The sequence below is a fragment of the Pelodiscus sinensis genome, chromosome 12 (genome assembly GCF_052426305.1).
Source record: "Pelodiscus sinensis isolate ZL-2025 chromosome 12, ASM5242630v1, whole genome shotgun sequence".
Taxonomy (NCBI): Eukaryota; Metazoa; Chordata; order Testudines; family Trionychidae; genus Pelodiscus; species Pelodiscus sinensis.
Window position 1 is genome coordinate 12,369,368 of NC_143063.1, and position 17,740 is coordinate 12,387,107.

Below are 17,740 nucleotides of genomic sequence, written 5' to 3' on the forward strand. Positions count from 1 at the left end.
TTATTCTAGTCGCCCCTGACCACCTTCTTTTTAGACAAGATGGGAAACAAAGGGATTTCTGTAAATTGTTCCCTTAGGTACTGATGTGCAACACTGATACCAGCATATATGCGTGGGTCACTCCCACCAAGTTCATGATGCAACATGACAACAGGGCATTGAATAAACACACCGGGCTCGGGCAGCACATTACTGGCTCTGCTCATTATGTACCCACCCTTCCCCCAACCCAAACTTGTCCCCAGCTTCCCTATTCACTCCATAACTGCTAAACTTGTAATTCAAACTTGCTTTCAAACATTCGCTTAATAAAATGTGTCTGTTTTGTTAAAGAAAGTATTTTTGTTTATGCTAGGAGAATATTAATGCATTGATTGATTAATGAGCAAGATTAGGTGATAAATTATAATGGACTGTGTTTATATGGACATTGTAGTCTAATTAGAATCAAGTGCTTTGGAAAAAAATTCCTATACCCAAATGTGGCATCCTGGGTTTTAATATATGTGTGTATGCTTAAAAGACTCAGCTCACTGGGAAGTCATGTATTCTCTCAGACACAGAAAAACATCACATTATTGGGGAAAATTAACTTTAAGGGAACAACATATACTCTCTTAAACATACTTTGCCCTTCCCTAAATTCCTCTCCTGCTACTGTTACAATTAATTAGGTGATTATAAGTGAAAAAGATTTTAAAAGGAAAATTGGCCAGTGAACTGAGGAACAGATGGCGCAGCTTAATCTTATTCAACATTTTTTTTAATTGTCTAGCATTGAGACTGATGATCCCCCTTTAAAATAATGTAGATACTTAGCCATTTAGAAGTGGTAACAGATGACAACAGGAAAATTAAATTCAATGAATTGAGACACACATTTTGTGATCTTAAAAAAGACTTTAAATGCTAACTCATCAACAAACCATTGCAGAAGTCAGTAGACTTGGCCATCTGTATTCAAGAATGGTCCAAGACTGGAACAGTAGGAATACTTGCGCTGGAGAGTGAGAGATGCTGGCAGTATTATGTATAGAAGCCTCCACATTGCACACAACTGTCTGTCTACTTGTAGTGGCAGCTGTGAATTAAGCATGTATAAGCATGATATGGCCCTTATTTTCACAAGAAATACATTTGTTTCAAAAATTTTTCTGAAACAGCATGTTCTGGTATAATATGAAAGTTGACTATCTCAAAATTACTTCAGGCCTTTCGTTCTAGTCAAGTTAGGCTCATCCATGTCAACGGTAATATGCTTTACTTTTAATGTATTGTACTAGCAGCGCTTCTGTCATTGAAGAGCTAGTGGAAAGTTCTAAGATTAAGCATTTCCTGTGTTTGTTTTTGTTATATCTGATCTAACTGTTTCAGGGCTCCCCTCATGCCCCTCAGCTGTTTCCTTGGTAATGTGTATGCAGAGAACATTGATGTTCTGAGAGATGGAACTGGACCCTCAGGTTTACGGCTCCGCTTACTCACTGCAGGTATTAATGAGAATGGATGACGTGTTGTCCTCACTTTTAGTCAAGAAAGGAAGGACAAATTTGAATGAAATATGTGTTAGCTAACCTATTGTATTTTCATTGGTGGGTTTCAAAATGTTGTGCACATCTTAAACTCTGCAAACTCTCTGAAATAATATCCTGCTATTGCTGCATATCCACATTCCTGGAGAAATCACAGGTGGCTGTGGAAACATCTTTCAATCCAAATTCATGGAGTTTCTTGTGGCAGTGAAATTTGGGTTTTTTCTGTGTATATGCCCAGAAAAATGAACAGTTGCTGTCTGTTATAAGAAAACCCTTTCAGAAACAAGGAAATGTCAGGTAGGTGTGTGACCTGTACCTTGTAATGCCAAGCAACGTATTATGCCACTTCACTCTACATTCAAATAATTCTAAACTTACTCTTTCTTTGGAGGCAGCATTCCAAGTGGCGTGAGTTGATTAGGTATTTATCCTGTGTTCTTTTGATGGCTGGACTTACAGAACAAGAGGAAAGGTTTATTGCCAGTTAAGAAATGCCCTATATAGGACTTTAAAATATTGTCAAAAATCTTTTGAGTGTTTTTCACATTTTTCTTTTGAGTGGCAAATATTTTTTTCACGGGGTTATTTTTTCAGATGTGATCATGTTGAGAAGATTCTCATATATTACTAGGACACACAAGATAAAAAATGGAGAGGGGAGGGAAAACTTTACAAATGAGGAGTAAGAAACAATGAATTAAAAATGTAGCTAATTTGTTAAAGTTACTTTGCTTCTGTCTTTACAGAGGAAGATAATGGAGAGCTGCCTAGGACAGGGATCATATATCCTGGTGTAGTAGGGAAGGAGTTAGCTATATTATCCAGATAATATAAATGGTTTTGAAAAATTGGATACTTTTTAAGGTAGAGTGTTGTGTCTAGATAACATACATACCTGAAATTTAAAGGAAATATGTTAGCAACAAATACATTCTTTATGAAAATGTTATATTAGCTGTCAGATTTCTAGAACTTGCTAAAAGAAAAACTTGCCATGTATCATCCTTTCCTAGCTGAACTCAGTTCCTTCAGTTAATTCATTCCCCATCCTTCTAGAATTAGAGTTTCTCTGTGATTGAGTTAATGTATAGTAACTCTTCCTGAAGAAATCAGGCTTGGCTTGATTGCATGTCCATCACTTTGTAATACTTATGAGATATCATAGACCAGGAAGAAACATCAGCTGACCTGTTGTTTCTCAGAAAAAATTTCTCAATTATGGTAAGAGAAATAGAATTCTCCATCAATTGAAAACCCCTTCTGAAAATTATAAATACAAATATTAATTACCCTCTCAGCATTACATTTAAGATTTTTCTCTGAGACGAGGCATGTGTATCCTTGACTTATATCCAGGGATTCTCATACTGGTGGTTGAGATCCCTCAGAGGATCACAAACTTATTACATGAGGAGTTATGAGTTGTCAGTCTCCTTACCAAACCCTGTTTTGCCTTTAGCATTTAGAATGGTGTTAAATGTATAAAAAAGTGTATATAAATTAGAGGAGAGTTGCACTCAGAGGCTTGCTATGTGAAAGGAGTCACCATTACAAACGTTTGAGAACCACTGCTTATATCACTGCCCAAACACTAACTAGACATAGAGGGCATGTCAAAATTGGCAAAAAGTGTGTGTGTGTGTGTGTGTGTGTGTGTGTGTGTGTGTGTGTGTGTGTGTGTGTGTGTGTGTGTGGTATTAACACAATTGAAAAACTGGTTGCATCCTCATACTTCTGAAGCCATATTAGCTGACCACGCTGTAGTTTTAGTTCCCCATGAGACCTGTGAAGACCTAGTCAGATATAGACATAATATTTGCCTGGTTTTGTGTTGGTTCTGCTCCCTTTCACACAATGATTGTCTTAGTTAAGCAACCTTTGGCAGTGAAAGACTAGAACTGGGATTCAGGCTGGAGATACTGGCAGTGTGGTACAATTAACCTTATCTTGTGAATTACCCATACTTTTCCAGCAACCATTTGAGTTAAAACTAATTCTGATATATTGCACTTCAGTGTAATCTAATATATAAAGAAATGTTCATTTCCTGATTTGTTAATCTGATTTTTGTTTGCGGGAGGTTGTTTAGGGTTAAAGCTACTGAGTTTGCAAAATATACCCTGAATTGTAATACCTATGCAGCGAAGTAGAGCTGTGGGACAGTATGTATACAGTGACTTGTTCATACATTTCAACTAGGGATGTCAACAGGTTGTCAAGTACATGATTGATAAGCCTGGGTTTATCAGTTAATCTGATCAACTACACGCATTCCCCTCCCACCGTTGCTGTCTCTGCAGCAAGTGGGGAGCACAAACTGATGCCGTGGAAAGCCAGCTTTTAAGCACCGGATCCATGGAGCCGCTTGCCTCCCTCCTTCTCCGACCCCTGCAAGAGACAGCAGCAGCTTGGAGAGGAGCAGGCAGGAGCTGATGCATGAATCTAGCTTTCAAGCCAGCTTCTCACGCGTACTGGCTCATATGAACTGCTTTCCCCTCCTCCTTGTGCTGACAAGTGGGAGCTGATACACATGGGGAGCCGGCTGTTAAGTAAGCTATCCTCTCATGCTGGTTCCACAGAGCTGCTTGCTTCCTCCCCCTCCACAGTGCTGCTGCCTCTCTGACAGGCAGCAACAGGCAGGGGATGCTGCCACGGAGCAGCCTCTGTCCCTGACTTGCACAGCCTCTGTCTACGGGGGACTAGGACCCTCCACGGAAAGAGGCTGCTACCGCTCCAAGCTGCCTCTTATGGACATAACTACCGTAATTTAGCGAATATAAACCACGGGTCATACTCGTTTTTACAAACCCCGCACCACCACCCCCATGGGGTATATTTGGGTGCAGAGTATATAGGGGTTTTTTTACTCACCAGCAGTTTTTTTTAACTTACCAGAGGCTGGTGGTTCCTGCGGCTGCACAGGAACGGGGTGGGTGGATGTGTGTGAGCGCTCCCTCGCCCGGAGGCTGGTGGTTCCTGCTCCCCCACCCCTTCCTGTGGCTGCAGAGAAACCAGGGGGATAAGCACTCCCCCGCCCAGAGGCTGGTGGCTGCGCAGGAACCGGGATGGTGAGTGGCTGGCTAATTCCACCCCCGCTACCACACCGTAAATTAGCAAATATACCCCCGGCACAGAAAAGTCTTGTATACCCTGCGGGTTATATTCATGCGCGGGGTATACAAGATTTTTTTCTGCTGAAATAGAAAAAAACGCGGGGTATATTCGCTTAATTACAGTAACTGCCGGCATTTGTACTTGATGCCAGTTCATTAAATTTGAGATTGGCAGTGCAAATAAGTAAACTGCATTTTGTAAAATGAAGCAATAGGGGAAGAGATCATGTTAATCTGCTTCCCCAGGAATAGCACTGCTGAATTAAGCCATTGAGATATGGGTCTATGACAGTTAACAATCACATTACCCAGATGTGATCTTTTTGTGTGTAAACTGCCATCCAAACTAAGAGCTGAATTCAGTACAACAGCATTGTCTTACAGGCATTTCTTTACATTCTGTCTCTTCAGTAGCTAAGTGCTGGAATTTGTGATTATTCATTCATTGTGTAGTACTGGGATCTAGAAGTTATGAACATTAGGCTGTTGTTCCCCATTCTTTAGGCTGTGGCCCAGGTGTATTAGCTGATGCCAAGATGCGGGTATTTGAGCGCTATGTGTACTTTGGTGATTCGTGCCAAGATGTTCTGAGCACTTTGGGGTCTCCACACAAAGTCTTCTACAAGTCAGAAGACAAGGTAGGAAAAGGCTTTCCTAATTTTAGGGCCATATCAATATTCAGAGCTCCTACAGTTTAAATGTTCCATGGGTATTTTGAACTGATTTTAAACAAGTGATAAACACAATGTGGACCCTCGTTTACTCAGATTTAATCAGTTTACATGGGTTTAGTTCAATTTGGTAAAGAGTCAATTTAAATTGATATATAAACCTGAACTACAGGTGTCTACATGTCTTGCCCTACATTAACTTTTAAATTAAAACCAATTTAAATTGATGCAATTTTGAATATGGACAAGTCCTACCAACTATATGGGCATCTAGTTTATTTTTTCTTTTTATATTCATATAAGATAATTTGTGGGCATGTTTTTTACATATTTCAACATGAAAACACATGCGCACTATGTATATGCAGATCCGCAGCTGGAAGTCCTGCAGTAATCATGAGACTTTACATTTTTAAAACTGGTTATAATTTATATTTATTTAACACATTAATTTTCACTGTTAAACTCTGAATTACTCCTGCCTCGTTCTTTATTTCACTAAATGTGTAGGTGGAGGCATATATACCTATATTAGGCAATAAAGTGAGTTTTCCACAAATACCTGGAGGACTTTGATATCTACTCTTGTCATTTTACTGCTAAAAGGAGGCAATTTTTTTTTATTTTTGTCCATGTCTGACTTCTGGGTGCAGGGATATATGGTGTGTTAACATTATGAGAACAGAGTTTTTAAAAGTGGATTCCTTCAGTTTTGAGTAATCTTTTTTATTTGCTAGCTGTATAATGCCACTAGTTAGTAGAGTCTCTAGTATAATCTTATTTCAGTGCTAGAAAATTCCAGCTCCTCCTGTTGAAGATGTGGGGAGCTGACTACTACATAAATATTCTCATAAAATTCCCGTATCTCCTAATTGAAATGAAATCCCTCAGTAGTTTGGTTAGTACCTAGTTCAGATTGTATAGCTCTCTCACAGTATTAAAACATACAATAATTTGTACAAAGATAATTTAGAATTTGAATCATAAGGAAAATGTATGGACACTAGTGTGAAACCTGTTTTTACAGAAAATTAAAGTATTGATAATAATTTAGTTATGGTAAGCACTGATAAATCTATATGTGAATTTCTTTGCAGATGAAAATTCATTCACCCTCCCCACATAAGCAGGTTCCATCAAAGTGCAATGACTACTTTTTTAATTATTTCACGCTTGGAGTGGTAAGTTGGAGACTTCCATAAATAATCTATTTTCAATTTGAATTGGCCATCCAGTGTATCCTTCAGAATGACTAAGTATCTCAAACTGGCATTTGATACGAGTACTAACACTGTGCAGAACTCTCAGTAGCTTCCTCAAGAATCTTTGAATATGAAAATGGGATTGCAAATGCTCGAGTTAAGTCAGATTTGAACAACAATATTTTACCATTTTCCCATAATCCATGGAGCGGTTTTTGAATGTTTTGCTTTGGCATCCCTCCCAACACTCTGATCAGGTGCTACCCCTAATGTGTAGGACAGGCCTGGGCAAAATATGGCCTGCAGTCCGGATCCAGCCCGCCAAACTGCCGGATCTGGCCCGCGGACACTGCAGAGAGCTCCCCACTTGCTTCGCCCCTCCCGCACACCGCTCAGAAACATGGCTGAGGAGCAATTTCACTTTAAAAAATTAACCCAGAGGGGAGGGAGAAAGCTTTAAGAGCTGCTCCTGCCCCCAGCACAATCCCATTGGCTGGATTCTGGCCAGAACCCAGCCAATGGGAGCTTCCTGTTTCAATACCAGGTAGCCACGAACCACAAAGGGCTCGTAGTTATTCACAGAGCACATGGCTGCAGCCTGTGCAGGGGCAGGGCAGGCAGGGAGGCTGATTCAGAAATGGGCTTGCTGGGTGGTAAGTCTCCTGGCCAGAGCCTGCATCTGGCATCCCAGGACCACCCCCCCCCCCAAACCTCTGCTCCCCACTCCTGCCCACATACTTCCTCCCAGATCCTGCACCACAATCCCTTGCCCCAAATCATAGTACCCTCCTGCCCTAGCTCACAACCCAACTCCCTGCACTCCCTCCTGCACCCCAATTCCCTGTCCTAGATCACAATTCAACCCCCTGCACCTCAATCCAGTGCCCCAGGTCACAACTGCCTCCTTCACCCAAACTCCGTGTATTACCCTAAGCTCCCTTCTGCACCCAATTTCCATCCTATACCCTGCACCTTCTGTTGGAAACGAAAAATGTAGACACCGTATAGATTCAAGCAGGAGGGTTTATTACACACAGTGCTGGCTGAGTGTCACCTTGCCACTTGGGCTCAGCGAACACTGCTAAACACTTTATTACAGTAGATTATATAGGGAGCCAGCGGGCGGAGAGAAGCGACGGGGTGGGAGTTCCTGAGCCCCTGGATAGGTTCTGGCAGCAGGACATATGAACACGGTAAGTCAATAGTCTAAGGGTATGTCTACACTACAGCACTAATTCGAACTAACTTAATTCGAATTAGTTAATTCGAACTAAGCTAATTCGAACTAGTGCATCTAGACCTAAAAACTAATTCGAATTAGCGTTTTGCTAATTCGAACTAGCATGTCCACATTGAGTGGACCCTGAACCGAGGTTAAGGATGGCTGGAAGCAGTGCCGGCAGGGCATCAGATTAGGACTTAGAGCGTGGAGCTGCTGTCTCAGGCTAGCTGAGGGCTGTGCTTAAAGGGTCCCGACCTCCACCCCAGACAGACTGTTCTCAGGGGTTCCCCACTTGCTCGTCTAACTCGATGAGGGACAGCAAAGCAGTCCTGCTTGGAGTGCCCTGAATGCCCACACTCGGCACATCACAGCACTCGACCATCAGCCCAGCTGCACTTGCCGCAGGCTGCCATCCGGGGGGGGTCAGTCGGGGGGCTGCAGGAGAGGAGCCCGCAGAGCCACCCCAGTCCTCCCCATCGGGGGCTCGTACCCCATTCCTCCCTCACCTTCTTCCACTTATCCCTTCCTAGTCCCCCTTCCTGATGTACAAAATAAAGGACGTGTGTTCAAAAATAGAAACTCTCTTTATTTAACAAAACTCGGGGAGACTGGGAAAAGGAGGTGGGAGAGGGGAAGAGAGAGGGTGGGAGAGGGGAGGGCAACTAAAATGATCAGGGGTTTGGAACAGGTCCCATATGAAGAGAGGTTGAAGAGACTGGGACTTTTCAGCATAGAAAAGAGGAGACTGAGGGGGCATATGATAGGGGTCTATAAAAGCACGAGTGGTGTGGAGTGGGTGCATAAAGAAAAGTTCTTCATTAGTTCCCATAATAGTAGGACCAGAGGACACCAAAGGAAATGAATGGGTAGCAGGCCTCAAACTAATAACAGAAAATTCTTCTTCACAAAGCAAATAGTCAACCTGTGGAACTCCTTGCTGCAGGAGGCTGTGAAGGCTACAACTAGAACAGAGTTTAAAGAGAAGTTAGATAAATTCATGGAGGCTGGGTTCATGGAGCGTCCCTTGCCTTTGTTTTGGAAGGCTGGAGATGGATGGCACGAGACAAATGGCTTGGTCATTGTCTTCGGTCCATCCCCTCTGGGATAGCTGGTGTTGGCCGCTGTCGGCAGACAGGTTACTTGGCTAGATGGACCTTTGGTCTGACCCAGTACGGCCGTTCTAAACTCAGGGCTCAGGGTCGGGGGTCTCAGTGGACCACCTTGATTTTCATGCAAACCTGCTCCTGGGTGGCCAGGCTGGAAGCTATCCTACCCTAGACGGCCACTTTCCTGTGCCTAGTACGGAGGTCGTGGATGAGGTCCACGGTGTCTGCAGTAGACCAGGCGGGCGCCCGCCTCTTGCGGCCCCGGGCAGGCTCCTGGGAGCCACCAGCCTGGTCCTGGGAAGAGGCGGAGGGCTGGGTGGCAGCGAGTGGCTGGCTCGTGCCGTGCCAGGTGCAGGGTCTGCTGGCTGGGTGCTGGCAGGCTTGTACCTGGCACGGGCACTGTAGCCAGACCATGCCCCTTTAAGGGCTCTGGGGCCAGGAGGGGGGCAGAAGAGTTTCCCTGGTGTTGGCCAGAGTGGCCACCAGGGAAAGCTGGGGAGGGCTAGCCTCCCACTAGTTCGAATTAAGTGGCTACACAGCTCTTAATTCGAACTACTTAATTTGAACTAGGCGTTAGTCCTCGTAGAATGAGGTTTACCTAGTTCGAATTAAGCACCCGCTAGTTCGAATTAAGTTCGAACTAGCGGTTTGCCTCTGTAGCGCCTATCAAAGATAATTTGAACTAACGTTTGTTAGTTCGAATTAACTTTGTAGTGTAGACATACCCTTAGAGATTACATAGTAGCTCCACCCATAGCTCAGGTTTACACATTTGCTAAAACACAAGTATTCCTTCCCCCCCTTCTCCCAAGCATTGCCTTGCAATGCATATGCTACCTTCCATTTGGAATCCATAGGAGTGGTGACAGGGCTTTCCTGACAAGTGCAGGGTATGGTTCATAGGTGTTATCTAGGGATATAAAGCAAAAAGACAGTATCAGGTATACAGCAAAGCAGTTGTTATAGCATCATTCTGGTGTATCTGGGAGCCTGGATTGTTAGGGAGGGAGGGCGTCGTCTCATAGTGACATGCTAGGCCTTTCCCTAAATCTGTGCTTGGCCTTTGGAAGGCAACTGTTTTTCTTTCCCATACAGGATGGCAGACTATGAGGCCCCCTTTCAGGGCTTTGGCATTCTTTGTGTGTGTGAAACTCATGATAAGGGTGTTCAGTTATGGCTTCCCACCTAATGTTATGCTACTTTGGCTCCTTCCATTTGTGATACATGGGCGAGGCTGTTTTTCTGTATTTTTCCTAGGGCCCATTGTCTGTTTTCCTATGTGGAAAAGCTTAACCAGAGATCGTGGCTCGGAATCTTACCTACATATCAATGGGTTATTTGCTATTCTATCCCTATACTTCCTCCATTAATAGCATGGAAGAGTGTGGCCCTCAATCACTTTCCAAATTCTAGGAGTGGTGCCCCCCCCATCAAAAATTATTGCCTACCCCCATGTAAGAACTGAGGCCCTTGTTTCTGAAATCTAACCTTACCTACACTGACCAGATACTATTTTTCCATTCCTGTGCCTCACTTTTTGTTGTAGTTGATTTCTGAGGAGATGGCAACAATTTTTTCCTCTTACGTTCATCTGCAGTTTAGTACCTTATGTAATTTGTGTCATAAGAATGTTGGCTTTCCATCTTGCTTCAGTGTAAAGTGAACTAGAATAGGCAGATAAAATAGACTTGTTCAGACAGGCTGCTAGCATTAGCAATTACAGCATCACTCTAGCCATATAATTATAGTTGAAAATGTCACTCTTATGTTGTAAAGGCTTTTTTATTTTGTTTTTTTACTGTTAATATATAGCTAGACACTCCTTACTGCATATTGAGAAAAAAACGACATTCTCTCATCAAACTGTTTGCTCATGTCTGTCTCCTTTGTTTTCAACAGGATATTCTTTTTGATGCAAATACTCACAAGGTGAAGAAATTTGTCCTGCATACTAATTATCCTGGTCATTACAACTTTAACATGTGAGTATAGTAGTTTGTGAAAATGCAAAATCTGTCCGTAGTAAATCCTTTGTCAACCTTCTGTAGTTCCTGTAGTTTCTGTTGAGCAGGTTTGATTCATGTGGCAACTTGTACGAAACTTTTAAGCTGTCTTAATTATCTCATGCTTGTGCATTAATAAGTGTACATTAGAAAGAGGACAGCAAGCACTACTTCTAAATCACATTCCACATAAAGTTTCAAAAAAATCATCACAGCACAGATAAAGTGTGCATAATTCTTAGGATAATCGTGAACATTAGCACATTTTTAAATTTAATTCCAAATAGTTAGTTATTAGTTCACTCATTATAAGCAGTGCTTGTACAAGGTAGAATTTGTATATTTGACAAGTAGAAACGAAACCGCATTTGGGAAGTTCTAGCTGTTAACTATAAAAGCAAATATACTGGAATGTAGTGTATGTTGCAACAGTCTATAAAGAACCTGTAGATATTTTAGTGGCTGTTCATGTAAGGACTGAGAACTGTAAGGTCACATAATCTAACCAGAAACATCGCATTCTTCCAAAAGTATTCCCATTTTTTCCTACTTTGAAGAACTGGTGATGACTACGGGCAAAAATGTATAAATTGATGTTTTGTTTTGCAGTTTTTTACTAGAATTTTTCATTTCCTCCCTGTGCATTACAAAAGAGAATGATTTGCAAACTGTTTCTTAAAACTTCCGATTGTTTATTTTCCCCATCTGATAAAAGCCTCTGACTTCATATTTTCCATATCAGTATATGATTTCATAAGCTTTGTCTAGCCCTCCTGAGAACACATGATTTATATCAACAGAATTATTTTGCCAGTAGAGCTCATACCATCTAGCTGAATGAAATAAGCTGTAGTAGCAAAAGGAATTTTTTACAATTTCAGCTGTGGGTAGGCTTTTGCTGAGATAGCTGGTTCAGTTAGTGGTTTGAGTTTATTTCTCAGACTTCTAATTTTTGTAGTTATCTTGACTACAGCAGTGCAAACTTTGGACTTTTTAAGTTCATGCCTACCTCATCCACATGGGACTGTTACAGTGCAGTAATGTTTTGTGTACAACTATTTGCACACCATGTCTTAACTATGGGATGGTGTTGGTGTGCTGGTAGTCAAAGTAAACTGCTCACTAAAAGCATTTCTTGGTCAATCTGTGCTACTTAGTTTCTGTTGTTTCCTGTGTTTTGTAACAGTTTTCAAATTTCAATATTCTAGATACCATCGTTGTGATTTCAAGATTCCATTAGCCATTAAGCGAGGTCAGTAATCCATTGTCCTGCTCCATGGGTTTGTAAAAGAAAGCCTTGAACAACAGAAGATAATAGAAGTGCTGACAGTAGTAGGGAAGAGAGATCTTTGAACAGTTCTATAATATGTGTAGTAAGGAAAGTATTTAAAGATTTAAGTTCTCTAGCCACTCCAGCTTCATTTTAAGCTAACTTTTTGATCCTGAGTAGGCCTTCAGTGGCGTAACTAATATACGGCATTGCTACTTTTCTAGAGGATTGCTGCTGCATGCTTTTGTTAACATAAATAATGTTGTCCGTTAAGGTCCAAAAGTTGTAAGGCAATGTGAATCTGATCTGGTCATTCCAATCTACCTCTGTTGTTGAATTTAAGTGTTATCTTGACAGTCACTCATAAAACTCCTTTCCCGTCACAACTCATAAGGCCTGTTTGTTTATATTTAATTTAAATTTGAATTTGTTATAAGAATAACTATGGCCCTACAATATGTGGCATATGTCTTGATATAACTATCATCTGAAATCTCAGGGCTCAGGAGAGATTTTAGGACTTTGCACCCTAAGTTTCTTGTTGCCTATAGGCCCTGGTTCAGCAAGGTCTTTAAATGTGTGCCTAACTTTCAAGCATGTGATTAATCTCTTTAAAATGTGGGGATACTTGCATGTTTAAAGAGACATAAGTTTTAAGGCCAAAATTTCCTTTATGATAGTCTTGTCTACCTCCTGCATAACAGTTAAGCATGCGTGTATGTACTTTTTTTAACCGAGGCTTTAATATCCTAGAAAAGATGTAGGATGCTTGCTAAATTGCTGCCAGAGATCCCTTTGTCATTGTACCTTTTGACAACATGGAGAGCATTCGTCTGAATAACACATGGTGCTTTGATGGAAGTCGCAGCAGCAAGAATCTGAGTTGGGATAAAAGCAAGGGAAAGAGGGAGAACTTAAAACCATATTGATTTGGGACTAATTGGGTCAAATCTGAGGGTTTGTCAAACTTGGCTTCTTAAATGTACACAGTGCTTAATCTAGGGGTGGGTAAATACCGTCCTGCAGGCCAGGTCTGGTTCACCAGGATTAATCCTCACCTCTATGTTTATCTGCGCCATTGGAATGTAGAAAGGATAAGAGGGCCCCTGAAGGTAGGGAGGTTGCGTCGGGAGTTTTAGGGTTTGAGATCTGCCCATCCTGGTGGCAAATATCGGGTGATTGCAACTGCCTGTGGATTGCCGTTCACGGCCAATGGGAGCAGCGGGAAGCAGTATCGCAGTCCATGCTGCTTCCCACCATTCCCACCGGCCATTAATGGAGATCAGTAGCCAACAAGAGCTGCAGTCTCCAGATATCTGTGGAGACATGGATAACCATAGCGGCGACCACTACTTTTTTACAGCCACGCCTGGCTGCAAAGTAGCTTATCCACAAGAGTTGCTACTGCTATGCATGTTACCTGATGCTGTACAGTCAATCCAAGGTTCAGAGAAATAAGTAGTGTTTTGTTTTTCTTGCATCTATATTTCCTTTCTCTTAGAAGCCATTTAAGCTTTAAGACTTACTTTTTAAAATAGCGAATAGGCAAATCTACGTCTCCAGTGCTATTGTTTAATCTGATGGATTTATGTTTAGTCAGTGGGCTTTTTTTTGGTTTTTTTATATTGTGTTGTTTTAAGAGCCTTTTCTGTTTACCTTCCACAGATAGTGCGGATTCACTGACTGAAACATGCACAACGTACAGCAAGGTGAGTCTTCATAAAACCAACAAGGACAGTTGCCAAAATAAATAGCTTGGCTGCTGAGTATGTGGAACTCTTACCACGTGTCACAGAATTAATGTCTTTCTTTTGGCGGTCACTCAATAATGAGTAGGACATCTTCCTGTCACCCTCCTATTTGTGGATCTGTTGATGGCTGACCAGCCCAATTCTGGAGCTGCAGGTCTTATCGCAAAAGGGGCACATGTTGGTGGCTTTTGGAGGGGAGCAGTTTTTTGTTGCTCTTTTTTCCTTCTCCTCTCCTTGTCTGCGCTGCGGCGTCACCTTTCAGATTGTGGAGTACCATTCTCCACTAGGGACAGTCCTGGGCAATGTTCTCCCAAATGTCAACACTAATGCCACACTTTTTCATGTTTGCCTTCAACATGTCCTTAAATTGCTTCCTCTGGCCCCTAACACTCCTCCCAGAATCTGTTTTGGGAGGCGTTGATCAGGCATCTGGACCATGTAACCAGTCCAGCGAAATTGTTGGTAGATGATGCACAGAATTAACAACAGTAGAGAAACATGGCTTTTAAAATAAGAGAATTCAAATTACTCTTCCATCAAAATTTAATTTCAATTTTTAACAGATTTGGATTTTTTTCAGTGAAATTGTCATTCAAGCTTTTTATTCTTAACACAGTCAGAAATATAGTGCAGTCAAATCTTGCATGCTGAGCCAACCAATGGTTTTGTGAGTAAGGATAGACAGTGATGCTAACTTGATCTCAGCAAAGTTTCAAGAGAGTGCCTTCTTGTGGGAAATTTCAGATGCCTTATTCTTTGAAAGAGTTCCTTAAAATATTGGACACAGCACTTTGTATTTCTGCCATGAAATCCATAGTGATCAAAATAGTATTTCATTATTTTCTTCAATTAAATTCAACTTGCCATCTAAAATGGAAACTAGTTTTAAATTTGAAGCAGTCTCCTAGTTGCAGGTTTTTATGAGTAAAGCTGGCTTTGCTGTGTCTAGACTGCATCCCTTTTCTGTAAAAGGGATGCAAACTAGTCACATCGCAATTGCAAATGAAGCGGGGATTTAAATCCCCCCGTTTCATTTGCATAAACATGGCTGCCGCTTTTTTCCGGCTCGGAGCTTTGCCGGAAAAAAGCGCCAGTCTAGACGCGGATCTTTCGGAAAATAAAGCCTTTTCCGAAAGATCCCTTATTCCTCTTAAAATAAGGAATAAGGGATCTTTCGGAAAAGGCTTTATTTTCCGAAAGATCCGCGTCTAGACTGGCGCTTTTTTCCGGCAAAGCTCCGAGCCGGAAAAAAGCGGCAGCCATGTTTATGCAAATGAAGCAGGGGGGATTTAAATCCCCGCTTCATTTGCAATTGCGATGTGTCTAATTTGCATCCCTTTTACGGAAAAGGGATGAAGTCTAGCCACAGCCGCTTCAGTCACAAAACACTCTCTAAACATAATCTTCATAGTTCATGGCATTCTGTGCTGCCTTGTGGTTTGCACCAGCACTACAACCAAAATGCACATGAACCTCCTGTGTATAAAGAGAACCTTTCATGTGACTTTTTTATTCTGACACCCTTTTAATGTGATTAATTACAGTGGGACAGTATTCAGGATCTTCTGGGACATCCTGTGGAAAAGCCAGTGGTACTTCACAGGTAAAGATTGTGTCTGTCTTTTTATTCCTGGCAGGAAATGAGCTGATAACAGATGTGTAGTGGATCAGTATAGTAAATTACAGCATAGTAAATTCAGGATTCAATGGTGTGGCGTCCTGACAGGTCATCTTCTCCGTCACTAATGATAAATGTTTGATTGTGTGCATTTTTGAATTCTCCCTTAGTATATCATGCCATTTCTGCACAGATAGCTTGCATAATAGCTCAAGAGAGCCCCCAAAGACCACAGACTCAGATAAGATACGAAGGCACCTGAGTTAGGTTTATTGTCAAACATTACATTGATACTTAACATTAAGTACTGTGGCAAAGTCTGGGCTAAGCCCTGTGGGTCCTGTGCTTCCTGGCAGGTCTTTGTGTGCCTCAGAGGCTCACGATGTCCCTAATGCTGCCACAAAAGTGAGAGTACCCCACTACCAGAGCCTTTTTCATTATTGGCCAGTCCAGTGTGCTCTTATTTCCACACCCTACTGGCCCTTCCAGCTGGAGGGGAGGGTTGGGGAGAACCCGGTCCCACCCACTTGCTCCGGGTTCCGGCCCAGGGCCCTATGGGTGGGGGCAACCCCGAGCAGGCTGTGTAGCTTGTCTCTTGCCCCCTGAGCAGCAGCCCCTCCCTGGGCCACTTCCCCAACCCTTCCTGCGGTACCTCCTCCCTGATGCTGTGGAGCAAACCTTGATGTCAGCTGTTTCAAGTGTGTTCTCTTGCGCTGGGCTGCTCACTTCTCCTCTAGTCCATCTCTTTTCTCCTTCCCGCTTAGCCTTGCCCGAGGGAGTGTTTTTATAGTGCGAGCATCCATCTTAAGTGGCTGCGGGTGTTCCAATTAGCCTTTCTCTTCAGGCTGATGACAGACAGGCTTCAGCTGGGCCACAGTCTTTAACAGCCTACTCCGGGAACATAAAACCACCTACCCAGCTCCCTGCATATCTGCCCTCCATGAGGCCTTGGCAGCTGCCTGCTCTCAGGTTGCCATAGTACATTAATAATTGTCAGTAGCCAGACAGCCCCTGAGCCTCTATGTATTTGTACTTATGACAACGGTATGGGTTCATTGTCATAGGTACAAAGTTAAGTTGAGTTACCCCTACATTTATAGACAAAAATGTACCTCCCCTAGTACTTTCCTCCAAAGCATTCCTATTCACCATTTGTTGTTATGCTTTCACTCCTGTTGTTTCAGACATAATATCACTATTTAAACTATTTTTATCATGTGCTACGTTGGAGTGTCCTTGTACTCTTGATGGGATGTATTTACATATTTCATGTGCTTTTAGCAGTGCTAGCAGTTCTAGTACCAAGTTCATGTTACTCATAGTATAACTCTTGCTTACTTTGGTTCACGCCTCAGACCTTACACCAGGCCTATGCTTTAGGCTCTTTCTTTCTCCTACAAGGTGATTACCACCAGGATAGGTCTGGTCGTAATTATCAGAGTTTATGCCATCTCTTCGCTGCTGAAGCATCAGTTCTGCTTCCTCTGGGTAGGGAAGTTTGTTATCATTTGGGGATATGCAACAATGGAATTCCAGCAATTCTTTTATCTGCCAAAATCCATCCTCCATTACACAAAGGAGAATGTATCTATAGAACCTAAGTGGGGGTGTAATTATGGGTTTGTGTTGTGGGTGTGCCCAAATAACGTTAAGAGCAGCAACCTATTCTGCAAGGCTTGCAGATTTAGCTTGCTGAAGCTTGCAATTTAGCACGCATGCATGCCTTCAATTGTAAATCCACATCGAGATGGGAGCCTTTTTTCCGTCAGGGCCAGCTGGGAAAACGGCAGCACAGCAACGCGCTTTCCCTGCGCCTTTTCCCACCACAGTGGGATCAGCGGGGTTGCGGTGCCTATGAGCAGCAGGGTCTTGGAGCTATTTGCGCCTCCAGGAGTAGGGCACCAGGTAAGCACCCATGCCCATCCCCTCATGCCCAGATCCTGCAGCACCCACCCTGGCCTGGCAAAATCTTTAATCAGGTATACCCAGTTTCCTAGGATAGCTGGATTAAAGAGGTTCAAGTGTATACGCATTTCAGTAAAAGGCAGAAAGACTTCACATATTTATTGAAATATTTGGGGTTGTCTTTTTAAATTAAGGAACCTACTCTTTTTGTAGGCACTTTCCCCATTTCATTTAATTAATTCAGTTACAGTCCTGTCTTTCCAGTGTAAAATGAGTTTTGGGAGATTGGGCTGACCTGAGAATTAATAATGGAATATGGAACCTTTCATCACAGGTCACTGGTTCAG

General features: G+C 42.4%; 1 protein-coding gene across 6 annotated transcripts in view; it reads left to right on the forward strand.

The window, feature by feature from the left end:
- The window catches only part of PHAF1 (phagophore assembly factor 1), a 100,004-nt gene that overhangs the window by 75,554 nt on the left and 6,710 nt on the right, over positions 1 to 17,740 (forward strand). For all 6 annotated transcript variants that reach the window (XM_075940357.2, XM_089781436.1, XM_075940354.2 and 3 more), the window contains 7 exons: positions 1,375 to 1,487; positions 5,150 to 5,283; positions 6,414 to 6,497; positions 10,746 to 10,828; positions 12,058 to 12,101; positions 13,785 to 13,828; positions 15,415 to 15,473. In XM_075940357.2, the coding sequence (XP_075796472.2) occupies positions 1,375 to 1,487; positions 5,150 to 5,283; positions 6,414 to 6,497; positions 10,746 to 10,828; positions 12,058 to 12,101; positions 13,785 to 13,828; positions 15,415 to 15,473 (561 nt within the window). The remainder of the gene's footprint in view (positions 1 to 1,374; positions 1,488 to 5,149; positions 5,284 to 6,413; positions 6,498 to 10,745; positions 10,829 to 12,057; positions 12,102 to 13,784; positions 13,829 to 15,414; positions 15,474 to 17,740) is intronic.